General features: G+C 47.8%; 2 protein-coding genes across 14 annotated transcripts in view; one reads left to right on the top strand and one right to left on the bottom strand.

The window, feature by feature from the left end:
• Nucleotides 1-6,130: 6,130 nt before the first annotated feature.
• On the bottom strand, nt 6,131-20,018 carry LARP6 (La ribonucleoprotein 6, translational regulator). 5 transcript variants are annotated; one of them, XM_083585980.1, is made up of 4 exons: nt 10,793-10,999; nt 10,358-10,405; nt 8,341-8,536; nt 6,131-7,683 (listed from the first exon to the last, which is right to left on the bottom strand). In XM_083585980.1, exons 1-4 carry the CDS (start codon nt 10,825-10,827, stop codon nt 6,592-6,594), a joined length of 1,371 nt encoding a protein of 456 aa, XP_083442106.1. In that variant the 5' UTR covers nt 10,828-10,999; the 3' UTR covers nt 6,131-6,591. The 5 variants fall into 5 exon arrangements, with proteins under 5 accessions (XP_083442106.1, XP_083442105.1, XP_083442104.1 ...); XM_083585979.1 differs by lacking the exons at nt 10,358-10,405; nt 10,793-10,999 and adding an exon at nt 19,819-20,018; XM_083585978.1 differs by lacking the exons at nt 10,358-10,405; nt 10,793-10,999 and adding an exon at nt 19,039-19,283.
• Nucleotides 20,019-23,133: 3,115 nt separating this feature from the next.
• The window catches only part of LRRC49 (leucine rich repeat containing 49), a 72,555-nt gene continuing 71,948 nt past the window's right edge, over nt 23,134-23,740 (top strand). For 5 of the 9 annotated variants that reach the window (XM_083586499.1, XM_083586498.1, XM_083586497.1 and 2 more), the window contains exon 1: nt 23,164-23,321. In XM_083586499.1, coding sequence (XP_083442625.1) covers nt 23,262-23,321 — 60 coding nt within the window. In that variant the 5' untranslated portion in view covers nt 23,164-23,261. Of the gene's footprint in view, nt 23,322-23,740 lie in introns of all 9 variants that reach the window. The other 4 variants (XM_083586493.1, XM_083586492.1, XM_083586494.1 and 1 more) reach the window with 4 other exon arrangements.

Below are 23,740 nucleotides of genomic sequence, written 5' to 3'. Positions count from 1 at the left end.
TTCCTAACAGCTTTTACTGATAGAATTTGCTTTCCAGATCCTTGTCCACCTTCACTCCCCTTCTCAGGGACATCTCCCCCCCCCCACCCCCAACCATTCAGTCCTGAATGAAAGTAACCAAACACCAGGTAACGGAGATAGACCTATCTCTGTCTCAGACTCTGGAAAGCTGCTGCCAGTCAGAGTCAATAATACTGGGCTATGCAGCCAAAATAGCCTGATTTCGTATAAGGCAGCCCCCTCTGTTCCTATGAAAGATATCACATTTCATTCTTTGTTTTTCACACTTCTATCCCACCTGCCTGCAAGGAACTCAAGATGGTGCACATGTGGCTTATATCACTCTTTATCCTTGCAACAACCCTGTCAGGGGAGCGCATGACTTGCCCAAAGTCACCTAAGAAGAGCCTGCTGCCCAGGGGCCAACCAGATGCCTGGGGGAAACCCGCAAGCAGGTCTGAGCACAAGAGCCTCCTCTCCAGTGACTGATACTCAGAAGCATTGCTGCCTCTGGCTGTGGAGGCAAAGCATAGCCTTCATGTGCTTGAACCCAGGCCTCCCTAGTCCAAGCTAGTCATGATCCTTCACGCAGAGGAAGTCCTGTGACCACATTTGCACAGGCGGAGGCATTGCTTGAGTGTTGGGCATGCATGTGTGAACTGGCCCAAACCCACTCCAAGAACCTGCAGGTGGTATTCAGCTAATCCTACTCAAAGTAGCTCTGCTGAAATTAATAAAACCAAGCCAGTCACATCTTGAAGGGGGCTGTTTTGTGCAGGCAGAGCTAGCATTGAAAACCACACGCTGTGTCATCTGAAAGAAAGTAAAGAAGGTGAGAAAGGAGGGAGAGACCCAGGCACTGACCAAAGGGTTTGCCAGCTGCTCTCCAGGGCTTGACGGAGTTGACAACATTGACATAATTGATCCACTTTTGTTCCCACGTAAGGCCAGGTCCTGAAGAAAGGAAAGTGATGAGTTTAGCATAGTTTCCCATGTATGGAAGAAAAAATATTCTTCTTAGGAATGAATTGAGGGTGCTGTACTCTGATCTTCATAATACATGCCCCCCAATCTCCAAACAACAAGAGACTCCAAGGGTTCCAAGCGCTTTACTTGGGGTTCACTTTCCTTGGAATGAAGGTCAAGAGAGACCGCAGTGTCTTTAGGATAGATGGTTTATTTATCCCTATGTGCAGCCTGAGCACAGGATGGAGGGGCTCGCAGAGTCAGCACCTGAGGACATTAGTCGCAGCTTTGGGTCCCGCACAGAGCAATACAGAAATGACTGCCTTATACAAGTGAGACCCAGGGGCGGCACTGCCCATCAGGACAGGGGCCTGCTTTCCAGGATTTCAAGCAGGGGACTCTCACAACCCTCTCTGGAGGTGCCAGGGGTGGAACCTGGGACCTTCTACTTGGCTGCAGCTCTTCCTCCAAAGCAGTTAAGCTCTCTTGCTGGATGTGGTGGAAACTGCGGTCAGAACCTGGGGAGACCTGTTACCTTGCCATTTGCCTGCCTCTACTCATGCACTGCCTGCATACTTGTCAACAAAGCAAATATCACACTGGCAACACAAGCTGGTGCCAAAGGCATTGTTCTGCTTTCCTTGGGATCACATCATCGAGGCCAAGAGGGGATCTTGTCGTCTGGGCAGCCCAGAACCTCCCTACACACTGCTCAGGCTTGCACCCCAGGGAGGTCACTAATGACAGCAGCATGACTTCACCCCTGGAGGTGCACTCCATTGTCTCTTGAGACAGACAGATGCCAACAACAACAAGTGGCTGCAGGTCAGTGTGTGCAGAAGGCTTCGGGTTCAATCCCTGGCCTCCCTGGGCTTGGAAAGACTCCATGTCTGAAAACTGGGAGAGCAGAATAAAGTATCTTTTATTACATTGGTCTTCAGACTCAGCAGCACAAAGCGAGAGAACAAAATTTAAGCTAACAGAATTCACATAAACTTGCATCATTAAAAATCACTACTCTTTAAAATGAGTAATTAAATCAGTAATTAGGGTTTTAAAAAACAGAACATATTCCTATTAGAGCATAATAAACATACATTACTTTGTTTAGCACAAAACACTATGAACTTATATCAAGGTGCATTATCCTGTTTTCAAATCTCCAGGGCAATTTGTAGCGGAGAGTGAACTGTGTTTCCAGTTTCAATCCAAACAAACATGCCTTAAGTACAAGATGTTTGCAGAAACCTTGGCAAGGAGTTCGTGGGAATCGTATGCTATGGCTTTTGGGTGGCAACAAGGGATGAAGGCACCTTCAAGACATCAGCTTAACCCTAATAAGGCTTTTACCTGTAGCCTCACTCAGATCAATGATCATGGCTCCCCGGTGTTTAATGCATTCTCTCATGAATCCACGGTAGTCTACAATCTTCAAGGAGACAATAAAATAAAATTAGGAATATAGGAAGCTGCCTTGTACCAAGTTGGCCCATCTCCCCATCTAGCTCACTAATGTCTACACTGGCTGGCAACAGCTCTCCAGGGTTTCAGGCAGGACTCTCTCTCGGCCTCCATGGTAATGCCAGGGATTGAACCAGGAACCTTCCGCATGCATGGTGGGCGGAAGCTCTGCCACTGAGCCACGGGCCTCCCCCAACCAACATGCTTTCCCCACACTCCTTCAGTAATAATCTTTTGTGTTGTTCTTTTTAACATGTAATTAATTTTCAAAAATTGCACTGCTGTGTTCATCATAATCACCTCCATTATGGAGAGGGTCTATAGCTACATCAGTGGTAACAACTGACTTTGCACATAGAAGGTGTCAGGGTCAGTCCCTGCCAGCATCACCACCTAAATAGCTTCCCATTTCTGGAGAGCCACTGCCAGTCAGAGTAGACAATACTGTACTGAGGTGGGTGGATCAATGGCAGCTTTATATACAAGCTTACTTTGAGGAAAACAGAATAAATTATCAGTACTTGTTGGGGTGAGAGAGAGAGAAAGAGCGAGAGAACAAACCAAGCTTATAAAAGATATCCAAGTTGATTACGCATTTTCAGGAAAACACACATTGAAGTTTGCAGTTATGCCAAGAGGTTCCTACATTGGAAGCTTGTCTTGCAAATTGGGTCCCGGCTGAGTCAGGAAAAACATTTCAAAGCCATTAGACTTGTAGACACAAGGAGACAGTCTCAGCTGTTCAAATAAATTGCAAATGGGACACAGGGCAGGGACAGTCCTTTAAACATTCAGAGCCCCAAACCATAGAGCTGACCATGTCAAGTGCAGTACGGGGGTTGTGTTCTGGGTTATCGTATGTGTCACCAGTTCCATGAAGCCCATTCCGCCCCCTTCTGGGGCCAAAAGAGCTGTGTGCATCAGCAGTTTCGCGTGTTTTGGTTGAGAGCAAGATGGTCATTCCCTGTATATGGCAGAGGGAAATAATAATTTCAGCCATGGGCAATGTGCACTTTTGGTCGCCCAACTCAGCCAGGAAACAGATTGTCTCCCAAACACTCTTCAAGGGCAGCCCTACATTGAGCTCATAATGCAGTTGTCTAGGCTTGGAGCTACACCAAGGCCAAGGCAACAAACAAATAGGGGGAGGGGAATCCATACTTACAGGACTAGGAACGTAGAGGCAGGCGGGCCTGTGGATGCCATATTCTGGGGCAATGGCATAGGGAGGCAGGTAAGCTCTGTGAAAAAGGCATGACAGAGGACAAGCAGGGCTTAGCTTTCCTGTTCTTTTCTGACAAATGAATCCTACACCTACTACAATAGAAATCCAGAAAGGCTGTGCCCAACCAGCAGGGCAGTTTCCTCCACCTGCAGAGCCACCCACAGTAGAAGAGCCTGCTGCGGCGCTCCGAACAACGGGCGGGCTGTTCCCCAGACTCAACCCTCGGGCCCCGAACTCTTGGCCTGGTGCCCCTGAGAGCCCACGCCCGGGTGTCCCGCACCTCTAGCACCTATGGGTAAGACGGCCCTGAGCCTCAGCCAGCATGGCCAGTGGTCAGCAGGGATGGGAGCTGTCATCCTGCAACATCTGAATGACCCTGGCAGGTCCCCCACCCTGCTTTAGAGATCCTCTATCACAGTCCCAGAAGCAGGGAGGTCCTCAGTGTGAAGGCACCTCATCTGAGCAGATGACACTTACCTGTAGGGGAAAGCCATATTGTGTTCATCCCAGCACTTGGCTGGCCCTAGGTCTGATTATTATTATTATTAATACCACTATTACCCTACATACGTATTACCCATGATCTCACAATGGCTCCTGCCTGAAGCTGATTGGCCATTGTGCTGTGTGGCTTCACTGCCAGGCTGGACCCATGGGGTACCAAGACTTATTAGGAGGCTGGAGCAGAAGAAAAGCTGTTTATTCACAAGCAGCAGAACACAGAAGCCTGTGGGCCCAGACCTCACTATCTGCCCCCCCGACCTTCCCTAAGCCCCCCTCCAGGCCACCCCCCTCGCCAGCCCTGCCTCTCCCTTGCCTGGATGGAGAGGTGGGCACAGGAAAACCTCAGACGTAGCTGGAATGCAACTGGCCTTACCAACGGCTAAGAGCTGCATCTGTTGTTTTGCCCACTGTTGCCTCTGGCCCTGCTGCTCCTGGCATGTGGCCCCCAGAAGGCTTCCCATGAGGGAAGGTGGTCCTGGGCTGAAAAGGGCTCCCCTCCCTTGCTCTAGAATCAGAATGGGAAGGCATCTCTAAGGTCGCCTGCTCATGAGGTGAGGCTGTTGCTGCAGGCAGCTGGCAGATCCAGCCTTCGTGGAGAGCCTCCTCTGCTTGCTGGCTTCTCTGCTGTGCTCTGATGGCAGCGGGCAGTGCTATTTTTCTAGAAAAAGAGGTGCCAGAATTCACCATGAACACCCTCCCTTGTTCTCTTAGAATGGCAATGGCACCCACCAGAGAGGTGCCGGAACTGAGTTCCGAATGCAGTGTGTTCCGGCTGGAAAAAAACCATTGGCAGTGGGTTCATGGCAGTAGAGGAGTTGGGGGTGGCAGGTGCACACATAAGAGCAGCGGGGGCAGCATTTTCTGCTTTGCCTCTAGCAGCAAAACTTCCTTGGCTGGCCCTGCCATCCATTCCGTAGTGGGGCAGGGTAGTTGTTTTTCCTGCATGGTGTCAGGGAGTGGATTGAGGAGGAATGGTGGGAGCCCCACCCCCTTCTCCTGAACCTTCCCAAGGGCAGGAGGACAGCACTGATGCAGAACAGTGGTTTGCAGAAGGGCATAGTCTAGAGGGGGAAAGCTGGGAACTAGTGTGGGTGAGGAGCAGCTAGAAGAGGAAACACCAGGAGAGAGACAGCTGGCAGATTCAGTGTCCTTGGACAGCATTCCTGACCCCCCTTCGCCTAAGACTAGATGGGCTTTGAGAGTGATAGAACAAAAAGCGCAACAGCAGCAAGCTCAGATTACCCGACGTAGGAGTGGCATAGATTAATGGAGACGGGGGGGGGGGATGAACCTTCACTGGGAGCAACACCATTTTTTAGGGAGATATCCATTCCTTTGTCTCCTGCTGTGATTATTAAAGAAACTCTGATAAGAACGCTCCTTTTGTTTGATCTTGCAATCACTGCCACCGGGGAAGGGATCTAATTCCCCAAAGTCTGACACATAAGCATCTCAGGTCCTGCAGTCTGCCACATCACTTTCCCCAACTGTATTTCCCATTAACCTTTAGATTCCTCAGAACAAAATCTTATCAAGGATCATGAACAGCTTACCTGAATAAAAACAACCCCACTGTTGCTGGTTTCTCTCTGAAATACACAACCATGCCCACTCAGAGGCATTCTCAGATTATGCAGGTGGGCGATGTCTAGGTCCAAATAACCGGGACACCCCACACAAACTAATGGCCTACCCTAGAATGTGCCACAGTGATCCAATAACTTCCCCCACCTCCAACCTAGATGAATGTAGCAAATTTTGGTTCAAGTGTTTACAGATTCCCTCAGAATTTGTGTAAATATTTTCCATCATAGCAGGGCCCCAAAATTCACTTCATATTAGTTTCGCTGAACCCAGTATTCTTTGCAACACTCAAGGGTCCTGCGGAGCAGGAGAAGACAAAGCAAACCCATGTCTGAAAACAGTTTTATACATTCCACAATCCAATCCACACCTGCTTGGCTTGAAGCCTGATGAGCCAGGAGATAAAACATTTTTTTATGTTTGTGGCTTTTTATTCATACCAATACACTTTTTGTCTAAAAAAACACTCCGAATTGTCTTTTTGACAGTCAACGCTAGCAATATATCAGAAACTCCAGAGTTCCTTTCAAGGATTACATACAAGAGAGGCTTCGACATACTGTTAAAATAATGGGTACAACTCTGACCATTGCACACACTAAAATATATTTGCACTTTGCAAAATAAAAAGGTTTCCCCCCTAAAATGTTTGGTTATTCCTGGTATAAAAAAGAGAAGTAAAATGCAGCATAGCTGAGATTTCAGCCAAAATAAAATAAAATGAAGACAACATATAGATTTAAGTGCGAATATAAACATACAAAGCTACACAGATAGAAAAGCTTTTTTTAAAAAAAGGAAAATACTACAGCAATGCAAGTCCTTGAGGAGGACAGCACTGGAACAGTCCATCAGTTCAATGCACCACACGAAGCTTCTTCGTTCTTTGTGAGCCTGTTCCTTTCGTGGCAGTTATAGAATCCCTTCGTACCATCAGGGCCCCTGGGCAGACGCAGAACGCCAACGGGTAACCCAACTGCAGTCGGTATTTTGGGACTCTGCATTGGGCTGCCTACAGGACTTTTCTCTTGTGTCAGAGTCTGAGCTTGCCGCCGCCTCTGGACCCACGGGCTGCTGGAAGGAGTAACACTACTGTCCGATGAATAATCCATGCATCTCCTTGATGTCTCAGGGCTGGTACTCAGGCTAAGCCTTCCTTCTCCAGCAAGTGGGGACATCCTGGACACTTTACGCAGTGCAGAAGGGCTGCTCCAAGGGCTGGATCTTGGAGACACGTTTGGGCTAAGATGATTGTTCTGGTAGGCAGAAAGACTCAATTTGTTGGAAGAGTTGCTTCTGCGCCCAGACATGGGTGATGCTGGGTTGCTCTCAGGCTCGGAGGAGCTGTTGGCTGAAGATTCATCACCAATGAACTGAAGTTCTTCAACCCTCTTGTTCACTGAACGCGTTTTGCTGAGAGCCTTGCTGGAGTCTTCTTCACGGTTCTTGTCTCTGAGGACCTTCTTTTTTGGAGGCTTCATTCCAATGAGGATAACCTTCATGGCAGTTTCGTTGTCCCTGATGCACATAGACTCGTGAGCTTTGATAGCAGCATCTACCTCTTCAAACTCGATGATCGCACATTCTTTGGTTCCCACTTGGCTGTATCGGCTGCTGAATCTCTTGATATCTGGTGGAAGATCCCGACCAGGCTTGAGGATGCGAACCGACGAGATGACACCAAACCTGACAAAGGCTTTGAGGAGATGCTCCATTATCTTCTCTTGAACACATCCATTCTCTTGTCCTCCATCTGGAGGATGGAGATCAGAAACCAAGCAGATGTCATAGACAAGCAGCATCTTGCTTGGGAGATTCTCGCTAGGGAAGACGGGGACAGGAGTGTTACGACGGACCTTCCTGTTGTCTTCATTCAGCTCCAAAACATCAGAATATTTCAGGGCATAAGATGTGGTTCTCCAGTCACGGGTCAAGTGTTTTACCTGTAAGGGAAAGGTAGCTCATTGAGAAAAGGCAAAAACATTCCTCTTCTCCCAGGCCTTTGGCTACTTGAACTATCTATGGTCTTTTAAACTGTTGAGGGTATTGTTTTCGTTTCTTTCTATGTTATGTCTTTTGTGGTTTTATATTGTAAACAGCCCTGTGATCCTCAGGTCAAGGGTACTATAGAAATTCAAACAAACAAACAAACAAACAAACAAACAAACAAAGCTTTCGTTCACTTGCATAATTTGCCATTAGCCTGGCAGACCAAGGGACACAGGCACACACAACCTACTTCAGGCTGCTGGAGGGAGCAGCAGGACACTCAGTGGCTCTGTGCTGGGCCAGCTGCATATCCTGCAAGACAGCCAGGACTGCATTCTTGCATTGCAGGGGGTTGGATTAGATGACCCTTGGGGTCCCTTCCAACTCTATGATTCTATGACTGCCTCCTGCAGCTTTAGGCTGCCTGCATGGCCCATGTAATTGAAAGACAGCAAAGCTTTCTTATTGTGGAAATGCCCTCTGGTATCCAAGTTCTGGGCTGACACACAAGGGAAAAGGGACAGGAAGGGAAAACCATATGCATATAGGAGCATAGCCTGAATGGACTCTGCTGGCCCCTCTGGTTGCAGCCACCATGCAACAAAGCTCACCTTTTTGAAAGATGTCAGGAGCTTGACACTGACGTATCCCATCTTGTTCCTCCGAACATGCTTCAGGAGAAAGGCATCTTTTTCAAGGTTTTCATCTGAGAAGTAATACTCAATCTGGGCCACCAGCTTCACGATCAGCTCCTGCTCCGGAGGTTTCCAATTGTGGCCAAAGTCATCCCCGTCATTCTCACCACCACTAGGAAGAGAGAGAAAAGAAGACGATATTGCTCAACACACCTTGATGTCTTATTACAATTTTACACCTGCATTTCTGCTTCTTCCAAGGGAAATATTGCTGCAAGGTGGAATCATTCTTGCAAGGCTACTTTCAGAAGAGAGTCCTTCTGACCTACAGAAGCATTTCTTCTAATGGAATCACCTGAATAGGAAACTAAAATGATGGTTTCATGTGACACTTAATATGCAGCTATGCAACAATGGTCCTACTATGATGTTTCCTCAGAATTAAGCCTTGTTCAAGCAATGTTCTGAGAAATGTTAATTATTATTTTCCCATTTGTAGCTTCTATTTGCTGTTGCTTCCTGTTTAGTGTGACAGTGCTGTTACCGATTAATTGCTCCTTCGCCTGTCGGTTCCTGATCCAGATTAATTACTGGTTTTGTTTTTCTTTATCTTTACTGTGATATACTGTCTTTTTGCTATTCCAAAATAACTATTTCACAATAAAAAAATAAAAAATAAAAGTGGTAGGAGAGCAGCCATTATGACTCTCCTGCAGGGAACTAGAAGTGACTGATTTTGTACTTCTAAACCTTTGTACTTCTAAAATCCACAAGCGGAAGCTTCTAATTCAAAGGCAATGCTAGCACTGAAAAGCTTCAATAGCACTTTGCTATTCTACACCTGTTTGAGTGGCGCTGCAACCATATTTTAAAATTAAAAGAAGAAAACAAGGCGCCATGAATCAGGCCCAAAGGAAAACAAAATCAATGAAATGTAATGGGTTGCCAAGAATAAAGTCTGTAAGTATCAAGTACGGTATGTAGAACATTAATGAACAGTAGCAATTCTAGATGGTAACCAAAGTCTTATGAGGTTGTCCGTTTTCATTCACGTGTCACAATGTGACTGAGCAGGAAAGAAAGCATGTGAAATCCATGTATTAGAGGGAGAACTGGACATGATTGCCAGCCCTGGGAATGATGACGTACTGGTAATAATAATAAAATCTGTGCACTTCACAGGGTTGACAAGCTTGTTTGACTTACTGATGTCAGGCCCAGAAAAACACATTTTTACTTTGCAGAAATCCAAAGCCATGAAACACTAAATCCTGCAACTTATGTAGAACAGTTTAAGGCACCAATTACCAATCCTATATAAGAACCCAATAAGAGCCCTAGGACTGGATTAGACCACAGGCCCATCTGTTCTCACAGTGAACAAGCCTCTCCCTTTGGAGAGCCCACAGGCAGGATTTAAGAGGACCAGCCCTCTCCCCTCTTGTGCCCCTAAGCAGGCCCAAGACTGGAGGGGGCATACGGCCATCGTGGCTATTTTTGTGGCTACTTATATACCTTTTAATCAACAAAAGTCTCTAAGTGCTTTACATAAAACAATATGAAATATTCCAAAGAAAATACTGATAAAATCCCCAGATACATGGAAGTGTGCTTTTAAAACAGGAGACATGTAGGTGTCTCCCCCCATATATATAAATAGAAGGAGAGAGACAGAGAGAGGGTCTCAGTCAGAGTCAACCATTCAACCATTTAAAAACAAATACATATATATATATATATATATATATATATATGAATTACATGTCTGGGTAGGCTTGCCCAAACATAAAAGTTTTTAAGCAGGCATCAGAAAGAGTGCAGAGAAAGCCCCTTCCTAATATTAACAGTACCCACTGACAGCCTTATCCATCACTACATCTTCTGCAAACAAAAACCACATGTTTTAGTCACCTATCTCTAGTCCTCAAGGGCAGTAAAAACTACTTTGTTAAGTGATGGAATTATGCCAGGTCTTGATAAACGGATGGCCCACCAGAGATATGATTCATCAAGTGCTGTTGTCTTACAAGTGTCACTTGGTCTTGAAAAAAAGAGAGCAAAGATGCTGAATACTGCTCTCCCCTCCCCCCAATTTAAAAACATAGATTGTGTTTTTCGAATATATCACACTGAAGAGTGCAATTTACTCTTGTGCCTCAGCAGCTTTGGAGAGGCAAAGAACATAGGATTAGCCTTGACGTGTGCCTGTGTTTGGATTGTCTGATGACTCACAGGCAGATGAGTCACAATCTAATGTGGTTGTTTTTCTGGCTCCTTGATCATTTCTTTTTTGGATTTCACCGTCTCCATAATTTTGCACCCCTCCTCTTCCCTTACCACCCCCCACTGGATATTTCAAATGCAGATTGCTAGGCTCTGTGGAGGCATTGGGGGTTCTCCTTCTCCACCTGCTCCACTGCTCACATACACACATGGATTCAATAGCAGATGCATTCCTGCCATTTCAAAAGGGAGGCTCCATCATTCACACTGGGCAGAAGCAGAATACAGAGGGGCTTGGGTTGCCTGAGCCCTTGTATCCCAGCTCTACGATGGAGATCTTCTGGAGGTTGTCCCCCATGTTACAGAGGCCCAGCTGGCTTCAACTAGAAGCTGGACGTTTGGTGGCACTGGTCCCTTCCAACTGAGATTCAGAACAGGAATCCTCGCTTTTGATTCTGGAGACCCATAACTGATAATAACTGTCCAAACTAGGTTATTTTGGAATACTGCTATGTATACCCTCTAGAAAGAGGGGAGCAGTTGGATCAAAACACATTAATAATACCTGAGATGCTATTGAAACATTTTCATCAATTTGAATAATATGGCAACACATGTCCAAAAAAATAATTTGACCTTTTCTCCCACACTAAAATGACTTTGTGGGGAGAGCAGACTCTAAAAATAGGGAAATAAATGGGGATATGGAAGAGCTGAATAAATTCAGCCATATTAACGTCAGGCCAATTGATAGACGAGAAGGATGAATTTTAAGTATACTCTTTGTTAAGAGTTATGTTAAGGGTAATATGAATTACCCTTAAATGCTCAATGGCAATATGTTCAGATAAAGGATTGGCTAACTACCACTTATGGACCAGTAGCTTAAAACAGCTGATTAACTCTTATGTAACAAATACACCCCACTATCACCTTATACAAATGTTTTTTAGCAGTAAACCAGTTTGAAATACAGATATTAAGGGAGGAAGTGTAAGAAAGAACTTGAAGTCTCAATCTCAACAAAGCAATGGGAAACTGTATTCTCTAACAGGGGTGTCTCTAGACCTTAAACTAAGACTCATACAACAAAAAAATAATATTTAGAATTTACTGGATTCCATTACATTTGTTCATGAAAGTGTTATCTAAGACATTGAGCTGCTGGAGATGTAACAAGGACAATGCTTCTTTAAAATATATGTTCTTACAATGTTCTACATTGGCAGAGGGTAATAGAAAGGATTAATGTGACTGTGTGGAAAACTCTTAGATTTGCAGAAGAAAATATCATTTTGAATTATATACCAAATACATGGAACCTAACAAAGGGACAATATGAATGGACTCTCTGCACCCTTACTATGGCAAAAATACAGGTATTGATGAACTGGAAGAAAAAAATGAGGTTCCCTTCAACGAATGGGGAAAAAAATATGTACAGTATAAACTTGCAACACATGAACAAGTTGCGTACAAACATAGACTTGCCATGGACAAATTTAATCATATTTGGAAATCATTTTTATATACTGTATTAGGTTAGGTTTAGGATAAGTGAAATAATGATCTTGTAATGTTTATGTTTTCTTCTTCTTTTCCTCTTTTGTCTTTTTAAAAATTCTTTTTACTCTTTTATCTTTTTTACACGGGTGTATCTTAACAATTGTTATTTTTTCATGTCTTGTATTACCTTTTGCACTCATAATTTTATACTGGGTGCAACTATTCTTTTTATTTTTCATATATGTATAACCTGCCCAATCCAGTGAAGAAACAGCTGAGTGAGCTGTTACGCCTGGACTTCAAAAGAATGGAAACCTTTAATGCCATGGACTCTCAAGGCCTGCTTCACTGCTTTGTTTCTTAAAGAAACATTAGCATAACCGCCCCCACATTTCAGGAGGGCAAATCAGGGCACCCCCCTCCATTGCCCCCCTCCAGCTGCCGGCTCCTTCACCCACTTGCTCCTTCGCTGCCACTGCCACCCCACCGCCACCCTTCCTTCCCCCACACCTTCACCTGCAACCTCCTCCTCTGTGGCCTCCTCTTCCTCCTCCAAGGCCTTGACCAAAGTTGCGTCAACTGGCACCCAAGGGAGAAGCTGCTACCCTCCCGCCCTCCTCACTCTGGTGTGAGCCAACTGACTCACACCACAGGGAAGGACAAAAAAACGCCTGTCTTTGGGTCCCACACGCTGGTGTGGCCAGAGCACAGAAGTCAAAATGGGACATCCAGGATTGGGCGGCTTCTGTCCATCTGGGATGTCCCACCTAAAACGGGACACTTGTGTGCTATGCACTAGGAAGTTGCCTCTTGCCAGTTTAGACTGTTTTTCTAGCCTGGGATTTTCCACTCTGATTGACAGCTGACTTTCCTGGGGGTGAGGAAGAAACAGTCCTCTCTCATCACCAGCTGCCTGGCCCTTTCAAGTTGCGGAGCTTCTTGAGATTGAACCAGAAGCTGTCTGGTGCTCTGCCATTGAGTCACTAGGATTCCTTCTCAACTTTGGTTTAAAAGGTTTGAGACAATTTTGTTTGCCTCAGCCAATGAGAGAGAAACACACACACACTTCAACTTTATATCAGTAGTTGCGTACTCATTTCTAAAACAGCCAAAATATAATTTGGGAATTAACAGCTGCATTTTGCAAATGACAGCTCTGCAAGGGTGGCAGCCGGAAGCGAAAGCAACACCTTGACTTGGTAAAGGAGGTTAGAAACAGCTGTTATTTTATTTTTCAAGAGAGGGAAGTGCAGACCACACGTGTATAACACTTCCCTGCTCAACTGGGCTGGAAACACTGGTGTCATGTCCTTCTCCAAAGCAAATGTAAAAGTCACAAGCATTTCCTTTTTCCTTCCAAGAGTGGAAAGAGACACAGGAGGGTCTTAAGGGATCAGGGTAAAAGAGCAGGAAAAATGTTCTCTAGTTGTCGTTCCTTTCAACAGTGGAATTTTTTATGTGTGTATGGCTTTTTTCCAGCAGGAACTCGCATTCATTGTGAGTTCTGGCACCTTTTCTTCTAGAAATCTATCTATATCTGATATAGATAGTGACGTGAGTGGCGCTGTGGTCTAAACCACTGAGCTTCTTGGGCTTGCCAATCGGAAGGTTGGTAGTTTGAATCCCTGTGACGGAGTGAGCTCTCTTTGCTCTGTCCCAGCTCCTGCCAACCTAGCAGTTTGAAAGCACACCAGTGCAAGTAGATAAATAGGTACTGCTGGGGTGGAAAGGTAAATGGCGTTTCCGTGCGCTCTGGCACTTGGCACAGTGTTCTGTTGAGCCAGAAGCAGTTTAGTCCTGCTGGCCACACGACCTGGAAAGCTTTCTGTGGAAAAACACCGGCTCCCTTGGCCTGAAAGCGAGATGAGAGCCACAACCCCATAGTCGTCCTTGACTGGTCTTAACCATCCAGGGGCCCTTTACCTTAGATATAGATATAGATATAGATATAGATATAGATATAGATATAGATATAGATGATATAGATATATAGATGTTGTTTTATAGTTTGCTGATTATTCACTAATTTGTGGTTGTAATTTAGCTAACATGACCCACTCTGGGACCTTAGGGTGAAGAGTGGGTAAGAAATACCAAAAATAAAATAAGTTAATGAAATCCCATTAGCGTCCAGGTTCACAAAGTTACCACGATGGTACCCAAGCCTAGTTTCTACACACATGCAACATACACCAGTATAGCTTATTTACTGAATTAAGCAGAATTCAGGATAGAAAATGTTGCGTGTAGTTTCCTGCAGGCACTAAGGTGGTCATGGGGTGGTGAGGTCGATGGGGCATCCAATCTCACCCTGTTAGCATGTTTTTTATTGATATACAATTTTTGTATGTGTAAATTGTTGGATTTGTTTGTGTGTTTTGCTGATGTTTTATTTATTCCTTATGACTACTTTTGTTATGTTGTAATTACATATATATTTTTCATGCTGAAAGCCACCTTGAACATGGTTTGAACTATGGAAAAGGAGGGACTCTCTTGGGTGGGAGAGCCACTGTGTGGAGGCTCCTCTTTATTTTCTAACCAAATATGATTTGGATGCTGGTGGGACAAGAATGAGAGAGACCCTTTCTTCTGGCACCCCCTCGCAACAATTCTGTCGCCTACCAGAAAGTTTTTCAGGTCACACACACCATTTTGATTTGGGTTACGGCTATCAGTTAGTTCTATGCTGGCCCATGTTAGCAAGCCCAGGTGGGACTTCTGGATGTGCTTCCTACCTACTGAGCAAAAGCTATTCTGCTTCGGACCCCAGAGTCCTGGTTACTGGGTAAACATTATCCAGAGTTCATTTAGATCTCTCCCTGTCCCTCCCCCCGCAATGCTACACACCCTCTAAATGTATGCATTATTGAAACCTATTCAAAAGTCAAGTGAAACCAGTAGTAGGGGAAGAAGGGAGAGACAGGCACAGAATGCTGCAGAGCTACTATTCTACGCCACTGCTATGGGGGATGCCCAGCGTCAGCTCATTAAGACAGCGGCAATCCAAGATTATGCCTAGGATCTTCCAGATCCATTTATTTCTAGGTGACTCCTTGCAAGCAGCCAGTAGTGCGTCACAGTCCAGAGGGAGACTTCAACAAGCCAATCACACTAATTAACAGCAGCTTCCTAACAGGCCGTCCTGCCCTATTTCACTAATCTCTGAGTGATGCAGCCACCCTAATCTTTTTTCCTCCACCATGAAAACAACCACCTGCCCACTGCTCCAGAGTCTTGATGGAAACAGGTGCCCAGCAGGTCACTCGTTCATATGCGTGCGTGCGTGCGTGCGTGCCTGCATAAGACTGCAACACACACCCATACATCCAGCACAGCCAAAACACCCCCATTCTCCAAGTGTCATTTGGAGATAGCAAGCAGAGACTCATACACTCCCTGAAATGAAAGTCATAGCCACATTGATGTGAGTTTCAGTTAAAGAACCCGTGGTCTGAAGTGGATTTGTAAAGTGTAGTCCAGTGCAATCTCCAGTTAAAGGGTGTGGAAGGTGACAGGTCTTGGTGTCCCCAGTGGTGCAGTTAGGTGATTTTAGAATTTGAACTTAATGGTTTCAGTCTCTCTCCCTCCCCCCTCCCCCTCTTCAAAATGTGATAAGCTGGTCCTACTGCCCTTGGGAGTCCTCCTGCTCATTTGGACAGGTGGGGCACTGTGCATCTGCCCCCAAGTCCTGCCCTGGCACCACTGCCCATCCCTCTCTTGCACAGGAGAATCATAAATTCACTTCTCAAGATTAATGACCCTGAACTGAATTTGCAATAGAACTAGAAGTGGTTGTGTCTGCCGTTTGTTATGTACTTTAGATCACCTTGTTATGACACAATTTCCCTAAATCTATGACTTTCCTTTCTTGATTCATTCATCTTACTGTATTTCTTCCATAACATTTCATCAAGGAAGCTACTTTCTCTTAGGAAAAGGTTTCTGTGTTCACTGTTCCAAGCGGTGGTGCTGGCTATTAGCTTAGATAGCTTTAAAAGTGAATCAGGCAAATTCAGGGAGGAGTGGAACCTGCACATCTAGCAAGGGAAGATGAAGTGCTAGGAAGTAACAGAGGGGTTCACTCTGGGGCCCGATTATGGGCTTCCTAGAGGCATTTGGTTTGGCACCATGGTAAGCAGGATGCTGGGCTAGACTAGATGGGCCACAGGGTTCCTGGTCCAGAGGGGTTCCTGGAAGCAAAGCCTTACAAGGAATGGGTATATCTAACCTGGAGAAGAGAACATTAAGGGCACAGAGGATAAGCTGACTTCAAACATCTGACTTCAAACATCTGTTATGTAGACAATACAGATATGTTCAGTGTATGGGAAAGGCAGGGAACCAAATCTGGGCTCAACATGAGGCAGAGCATCTCAGTGGTGATGTTTGACAGTGGGGCAAACTCCCTTCACTAGAGGTATTTAATCCCCCCCCCCACAATTTTTTAAATTAATTTTCCAAATTTATAAGAAACATAAAAGAAAAACATTACAATATAAAAAAGACAAATGAACAAACATATATCCTAACTGTTAACATCCCACTTTAATTATCATTATTGGATGATTTCCTCAAGTCTCCCTAGCTGAGTTTCCATATAACTCATTGTAGCAGTTTTCCAATATCTAATTTCGAATAAAATTAACTTATTCAACTAACACCTGTCTCTCTCTTCATAGTGTTCTCTATCCATAATGTTACACAATTTATCATATTTAACTCCTAGGCCAATTTGGTACTTACAAATAATTCTACTTATGTTATCTTAGAATATCTAACCAGATAGTTCACTGGAGGTAGAGGCGGGAGGTTCATCTGTCAGGGAGGCTGTAACTGTGGATCCTGCATTGAGCAGCTGGTAGGACTAAAGGACCTCCAAGCCACCCCCCCTCACGTTCTTCATGAAAGCAGAAACTTTATGGGTGGTGGAGAAAAACCCATTTGGCACATCCTTAGCTGGCGGCATTAACCGCCCCCCCCCCCCGAGGACAACATCGGTAATAAGGCTGGCGAAGGTGCAGCCAGATGTTGCTGAATATCAACCCTCCTCACCGGAGAGTTCAAGCCCCGCACCATCTGGAGGGGCCACCGGCTGCCCACCCCGAACTTGTAAGCGCTTCCGAAGGTGGCTTGCTGACACCCTCCCAGCGCACCAGGGAGCAGAGCCAGACGGATTTCGCGGGATGGAAAAGTAACGGAGGTCACCTCCTTCTGCTCATCCGCTCCCCCTCGGGGGCATCAGATTACAGCGCAGCGCAGCTCCCCCCCCCCCCCCGCCAGTGCCAGTGCCAGGTCAGCAGGAGATCCCTTCCTCTCCCCTGGGGCGGGGTGGGGGGAACCTCGTCTCCCAGGCTCCCGGCCAAAGGCGACTTTGCAGCATCGCATGGGCTGGACCGGAGGAGGAGGACAGGGCGAGCGCCGCTTGGTGCAACATCCGGCTCCAGTTGCGCGCAGCTTCCTGCAGGATTTGGGAGCCTCTTGGGTCGCGTCACGCGGCGCCTGCGTCAGCTACTGCGCTAGGGTCCCCTTGAGGATGCGGGGCACCCGTCCGCTCCTTGCCGGGGGGAGAAGCTAGCCCGCGTGCCCCTTGGCAGGGGAGCCTCTGCGTTGTTTATGGAAGGGGGTGTTTTAACAGCATCTATAGCAGGAGAGAATATGGAGCAATAGCAAAACATCATGCAAGGAGGGGGCAAGGGAAGGCGGGCCCGACGGGGGGCGGGCGGGGAGGAGGAGGTTATTCTCTCTTCCAGATGCTGCAACACTCTGAGGCTGTGCACACATGGCCTGCTTAAAACGCGAGGTCGTACTTTTCCTCAATTCGAATCAAAGCTGCTTTGGGAAGGAAACACATCAAAGCAGAGCACCAGGGTGCATAAGGATTGTGGCAAAAGCTACGTGCGCACCGCTTCCCCAACTGCATGCAGAGTCAACGGAACTGTGGGGGCGGCCCTCTGCCCACCACCCCTGACAATTGGCCAGGCTGGGTGGGATGTCAATGGGAGGGGGAGTCCCGCAACATCTCGACAGTCACGGATTCCCCGTCGCTGACAGAACGGGTTCTGAACTAAGGGCTGAGATTCTGTTCCTTCCTTGGTGGTGGAAGGCAGGTGGCAGCAGTTTTGCCAAGGTGAACAGTTCCAATGTTGGCTAAACAGTTGTTTTCTGCACAGCAGAGGGAAGGGAATGCTGGGAGTTCCCAGACTGCGCAATTGGAGAGGGGCAAATGTGAGGGGACAGGATAGGGAGGAATTGGGGTAGAAACGTTTTCACGGAAAGGGCGCCCCCATGCCCAAAGGGCAGCTATAAGGAGGACTGGGTTTTGGTTTTTTATGGACCTCATTCTCTTCACATCTTGGCAGAGCCAAACTGGATGTGATACCAAATGCATCTTTAGCAATCACGGTGGAGTTTGTCGGAGAAGGGCATAGTTCAGCGGCAGAGCCCATGCTCTCCATGCAGGAGGTCTCGGGTTGAAGCCCCTAAGTAAGGAGCTAGGGGAGCTTGGTTTAATAAGACAGTTTCCTATGGTCATGGATAGATACCGTAGATAGATAGATAGATAGATAGATAGATAGATAGATAGACAGACAGACAGACAGACAGACAGTAGCAGGTGAGCAAATTTTGACACTTCGAGTTGGGGGTGGGGGGTTCATGGAAGGGGAGGAAAGACTTAAGCCTGCTCTCTTGATATTCTGTGGACCTGATGGAGTACCACACACACACGCACACACCTGCCACCATTTTTTTTTTTAAAGAATCCTGATACCACTCAGCATCGCATCTCTTTGGTCCAAAGATACCAAAAATAGAAATGTCTTCTTTGTGCATTGAATTAGTGCTAGTTACTGTGTGGATGGAATATGAGCTGAAGTGCATTATAGCAAATGCAATCACAGACACCCGGCCACGCGTGCCTAAAAGGGTGACTGCGCACGTTACCTGGTCACTCTGAGCTGGATCCAAACTGCCTCCTTGTAGCTAACACAGGTCTGGAGGCTTAGCCAGCGGCTCCACCGAGTCACCCGCCTTCTCTCCGGGGCGAGCTCCCCTCCATCATAGATGGAAACCGCAGAACTTCCTATGGAAGCTCGTGGGGGAAAAACGTCTATCTTTCTTTGCCTCCTCGCCCACTTTCTGTAAAGGAGAGTTTGCGACTTTCCCCTTGCCATCGGGCTTTTTCTTTTGCAAAAGCCCATCACAAGGGCTGACACCTCTCCATTCCCCAAATGCAGAAATCCTAGACTTCGAGTCCTACCTCCCCAGCAGGAGCGGGAGACTTCGCGGGTGGATTGTGAGCCTTATTCACTATTGCGGACTAATAGCGCCGTTTGGATCATCCACCAAATACCGCGAGTCAAGCCTCGCTAAACGGCTTCACGAAAGAAGAAGAAAAGAACCGCGTTGCTCTAGCGCAGCCAAACCCCACCTCTGCCCGGGGCTGGAGCGGAAAGACCGGGAGCAGGTTTAGGAGCGGACTCCCGCCTGGCACCACATGCCACTCGCTCTGCAATTGCCAAATAGCAGCCTTGAAGCGAGGGACCCCGCCAGGCGCTGCCCGGGGACCTTTTCAGCTCCGGGACGCGCAGCTCACTTCCAGCCCCGCTGAATGCGGAGTCAAGACAGGCCAAGCCAGCCCGAAGCGGGAGATGGATGGCGAAGGGCGCCGAGGAGGCCAGGCCCGGGCAAGCGGGGCTCCCCCGCCCGGCGCCCCGTCCCTACCTGGACCTCCCGCCGCCGAAGCCGCCGTCCCGCCCGGCCTCGTCGTCGCTGCAGCTGCCGCTGCCCGCGGGCTCGAGACTCAGGCGCGCGTCCGCGTCCTGGCCGTCGAGCCGGGCATCAGGCGCCGCGGCGACGCGGATCTCCACGGGGCCGGCGCCCCCGGCCCGCCGCCCGCCCGCCTCCGCCATGCCGCGCCCGGAGCCTCCGCCTGCCGCGGCCCCAAGCGCCAGCTGAGCCGGGAGGCGCCGCGCCCCCCTCCGCCTCCTCGCCGCCGCCGGAGGAGCCGCCCTCCAGCCGCCGCTGCCCGCCTCCTCCAGCCGCGCAAAGCCGGGCGCGTCCGAGGTCGTCCCGCTGGCCTGGAGCCCAGGGCTCTCCCCGCTCCTCGGGTTTAATCCCCGCCACAACCCGGCGAGGCCGGGACTGGAGCCAGGTCCCCTAGGCAGCTTCAGGGCCAAGTGGAGAGGCGACTCCTGGTCTCTCTCACGTCCGAGTCTAACCCCTACACCACACCGGGCTGACCAGGGACGGAACTAGCAATGGTGGCTCTAGGGGCAGGCAGATGGTCAGGTCCCCACAATTCAGCCCCCCTCCAAACCCCACCGGTCTCCTTTATAGTCTATCTGAAGCAAGTCTCAGGAACCTAGTCCAGGTGTTTGAGGGCATCAACCAGCATACAGACAGCTGTGATCTGGTTGACATAGTGTCCTTGGACTTTCAATAAGCTTTCACTGATGAGTAAGATTAGCAGTAACCATGGAATAAGAGGAGAGGTCCTCTTGGGGATCAGGAATTGGTTAAGAAGCTGGAAGCAGGAACAGTTTGTCAGATATTGGAACGGAGAGAGCTTTGGGGTGAGCAGTGAGGTGGCCAAGTCTTCAATAATAAAATGTTCAGGTTGAAACAAAAAGATATTGTGAAGAACTCCAAAATGATCTATCCAAATGGAGTGAAAAGGCAGTAAAATGGTGATGTGATTCAATCTAAACCAGTGTCAAGTGATAACATATTGGGGCAAAGCCCCTCAACTTCATATAAATGCTCAAGGGTCTGAACTGGCAGCAACTGACTGACTTAGGGTCATAGTGGACATCTGAAGATGTTGATCTAGCTGTGAGAAAGGCAAATTCCATGCTATCATAGGAAAGGAACGGAAAATGCAACTGCTGATGCTATTACACAAGTTGATTGTACAGTCGCATTTGGATATTGTAGAGCTGGCAAACTTGGTTCAGAAAAGGGCAGTGAAAACGATCAAGTGGGACATTTTTGTTCAGAGAAAAGACAAGAAAGAGATGACATGATAGAAGTTTATAAAATTATGCCTGGCAGGAAGAACAGGGATGGAGAAAAGTTTTTCTGCCTCTCATAGCGCTACAATTTCGGTACCTACTTATCTACTCGCGATGGTATGCTTTTGAACTGCTAGGCTGGCAGGAGTTGGGACAAAGCCACAGGAGCTCACCCCATTGTGTGGATTTGAATTGCTGACCTTAGGATCATCAAGCTCAAGAGGCTTGATGTTTTTGATGACTTGGAAAGCTGTCTGCAGACGAACACCGGAGATGAGCGCTGTACCCCATAGTCAAATTTGACTAGATTTAACTGTCCAGGGGTCCTTTACCTTTACCTACAACTTGTGGACTTTCAATTAAGTTGAATGTTGAAAGATTCAGGACTGATAAAAGATAGTACTTTTTCATGTAGTGCATATTTAAACTATGGAACTCCCTCCCAGAAAAGGCAGTGATGGTCACCAACTTGGAAAGGCCTGGACCAATTCATGGAGGAGAGGTCTATCCATGGTTGGTAGCAGCGATGGCTGTGCTCTGCCTCCAAAACTGAAGGAAGCAATGCTTCTGAGTACTCCTTGCTGGAAACTACAGGAGGGGAAGCAGTTCTTGTGCTCAGGTCCTCCTTGTTGTTTCCCACAGGCATCTGGTCAGCTACTGGGAGAAGAGGATGCTGGACTAGATAATAGAATAGTAGAGTTGGAAGGGACTCCAAAGCTCATCTAGTTCAACCTCCTGCAGTGCAGGAATCTCAACTAAATCCAGCAGATTCTTCCAATGTCCTTAAATAACGCAATGGCATCTTCTCCAGATGCTGCTGAAGCCCAGCTCCCCCATCCCTGAGTATTGGCCACGGAGGCCAGGGCCTGATAGGAATCCGGCAACATCTGGCGGGCCACATGTTCCCCAGCCCTTGCCATAGGGGTTGCCTCATGCAACCCACACCTCCAGCTTCCATGTGAATGTTGCTAAAAGGGTAGTCAGGAGGTGTCACCTCACTCCCTTTGTGACCTAGATGGTTGCACCTGACATTTGGCCGCAGGAGCAATGCCTCGACCTCTTCCACATGCGCTACATCAGGAAGATTCTGGGCATCACATGGCAGGACAGAACTACAAACAAAGATGTGCTGTTCCAAGCTCATGTTACCAGCATGCTTGCACTTCTGTCTCAGAGACATCTATGCTGGGTTGGTCATGTCCGCAGAATGGAAGATGGCAGGATCCTCAAGGACCCGTTCTGGGAGGGGAGATGGCTTCAGGCAAAGATGTCTGCCAACATGACAAGAGGGCAGGCAGCATTAACCCTGTCATGTGGGAATCCCTGGCAGCACCTGGAGACAGACATGTTGTGTATCCACAGCAGTGACCACAGGAGGAATGACCACTGAGAGGAGTGTAGAGAGAAGAAATTCCCTGGTGCATCTGCAGCGGCACAAGCAGATACCTTCATCTGCCCCAGCTGCAACAAAACATGTCTCTCCTGTATCGGTCTCTCCAGTCAAAGCTGGTGCTGTAACCTTCCAAGTGCGCTCCTCCTTTATCTCCTGAGACAGATGGATGCCAACAACAACAATTTATTAAGTTTAATGGCCTCTTTCTCTTGCAGCGGGCAACAAAACTGCTAGCATATTTTCCAAGCTAAGCAGGGTGCAGCATGCTTTTGAATTAGATGGGAGACTGGCACATGTCAGTATTCCTGCATTGCAGGGGGTTGGACTAGATGACCCTCGGGATCCCCTCCAACTCTACGGGTCTATGATTCTCGGGGCGCCTTTACAAAACCGAAAGAAAGCCCTGTGCTCCCACTGAGAGCGTCCCCGTGAAGGCCGATGTCTTTAAAGGCGGCGCGTAGCCCTCCAGGATGCTGATGGACTCCAACTCCCATCAGCCTCAGCCAAGCGGTGCCGGCGCTGAGGGCTGATGGGAGTTGGAGTCCAGGAAAGTCGAGAGGTCCCGCCCCGGCAAGTTCGCTTCGAAGCCTTGAGAGAAAGGAGGGAGCGGGAGGGCGGGGGCTTGTCCGGAAGCGCCGCGGTTGCTATGGCGACTGCCGGGTGGCTTCCGGCCGAAGGGGAGCGGGAGGAGGCGTCCGTCGCCCGGAGGGGTTTGGGCGCCGCCGCCGCCGCGGGAGGAGGAGGAGGAGGAGCCCGTTGCCATGGTGCCCAGCAAGTGCCGGCCGGCCGTCGCCGGGGCCCGACCGGGACACGCCGTCTCGGTAAGCGGGGGGGGGGGGCCTCCCTCTCCAGAGCCCGCTCGGAGGAGACACAAAGGGAGAGGCAGAGCCGCGCCTGCGGGGGGGGGGGGTTCGCCTCACGGGCCCTCCTGCATTTGTGTATTTAACGCTTTTGAATCCATATATTTAATATTCATCTACCTATATAACGTTTTCTCATCCTTATTTATATGGATGCAAAAACAAGTAAGGTGCTGGAAAAAGGCAGGATATAAATAGAATAATAATAATAATAATAATAATAATAATAATAATGCAAATGAATGTAATAATAGATACACATACATCTGTATTTATTGTTATTATGTGTGCACTAGTGGCCAAAATTGTGCAAACCATTTGGGAAAAGTGTATTTCCGAGGTTTGATGGCATATAACACCACTTATTTTTGGAGTAGTAC

This window comes from Podarcis filfolensis, assembly GCF_964270895.1.
Source record: "Podarcis filfolensis genome assembly, chromosome: 14".
NCBI lineage: Eukaryota > Metazoa > Chordata > Lepidosauria > Squamata > Lacertidae > Podarcis > Podarcis filfolensis.
Note: the sequence above shows the minus strand (reverse complement) of the source record. Positions and strands in the feature narration are given on the sequence as shown.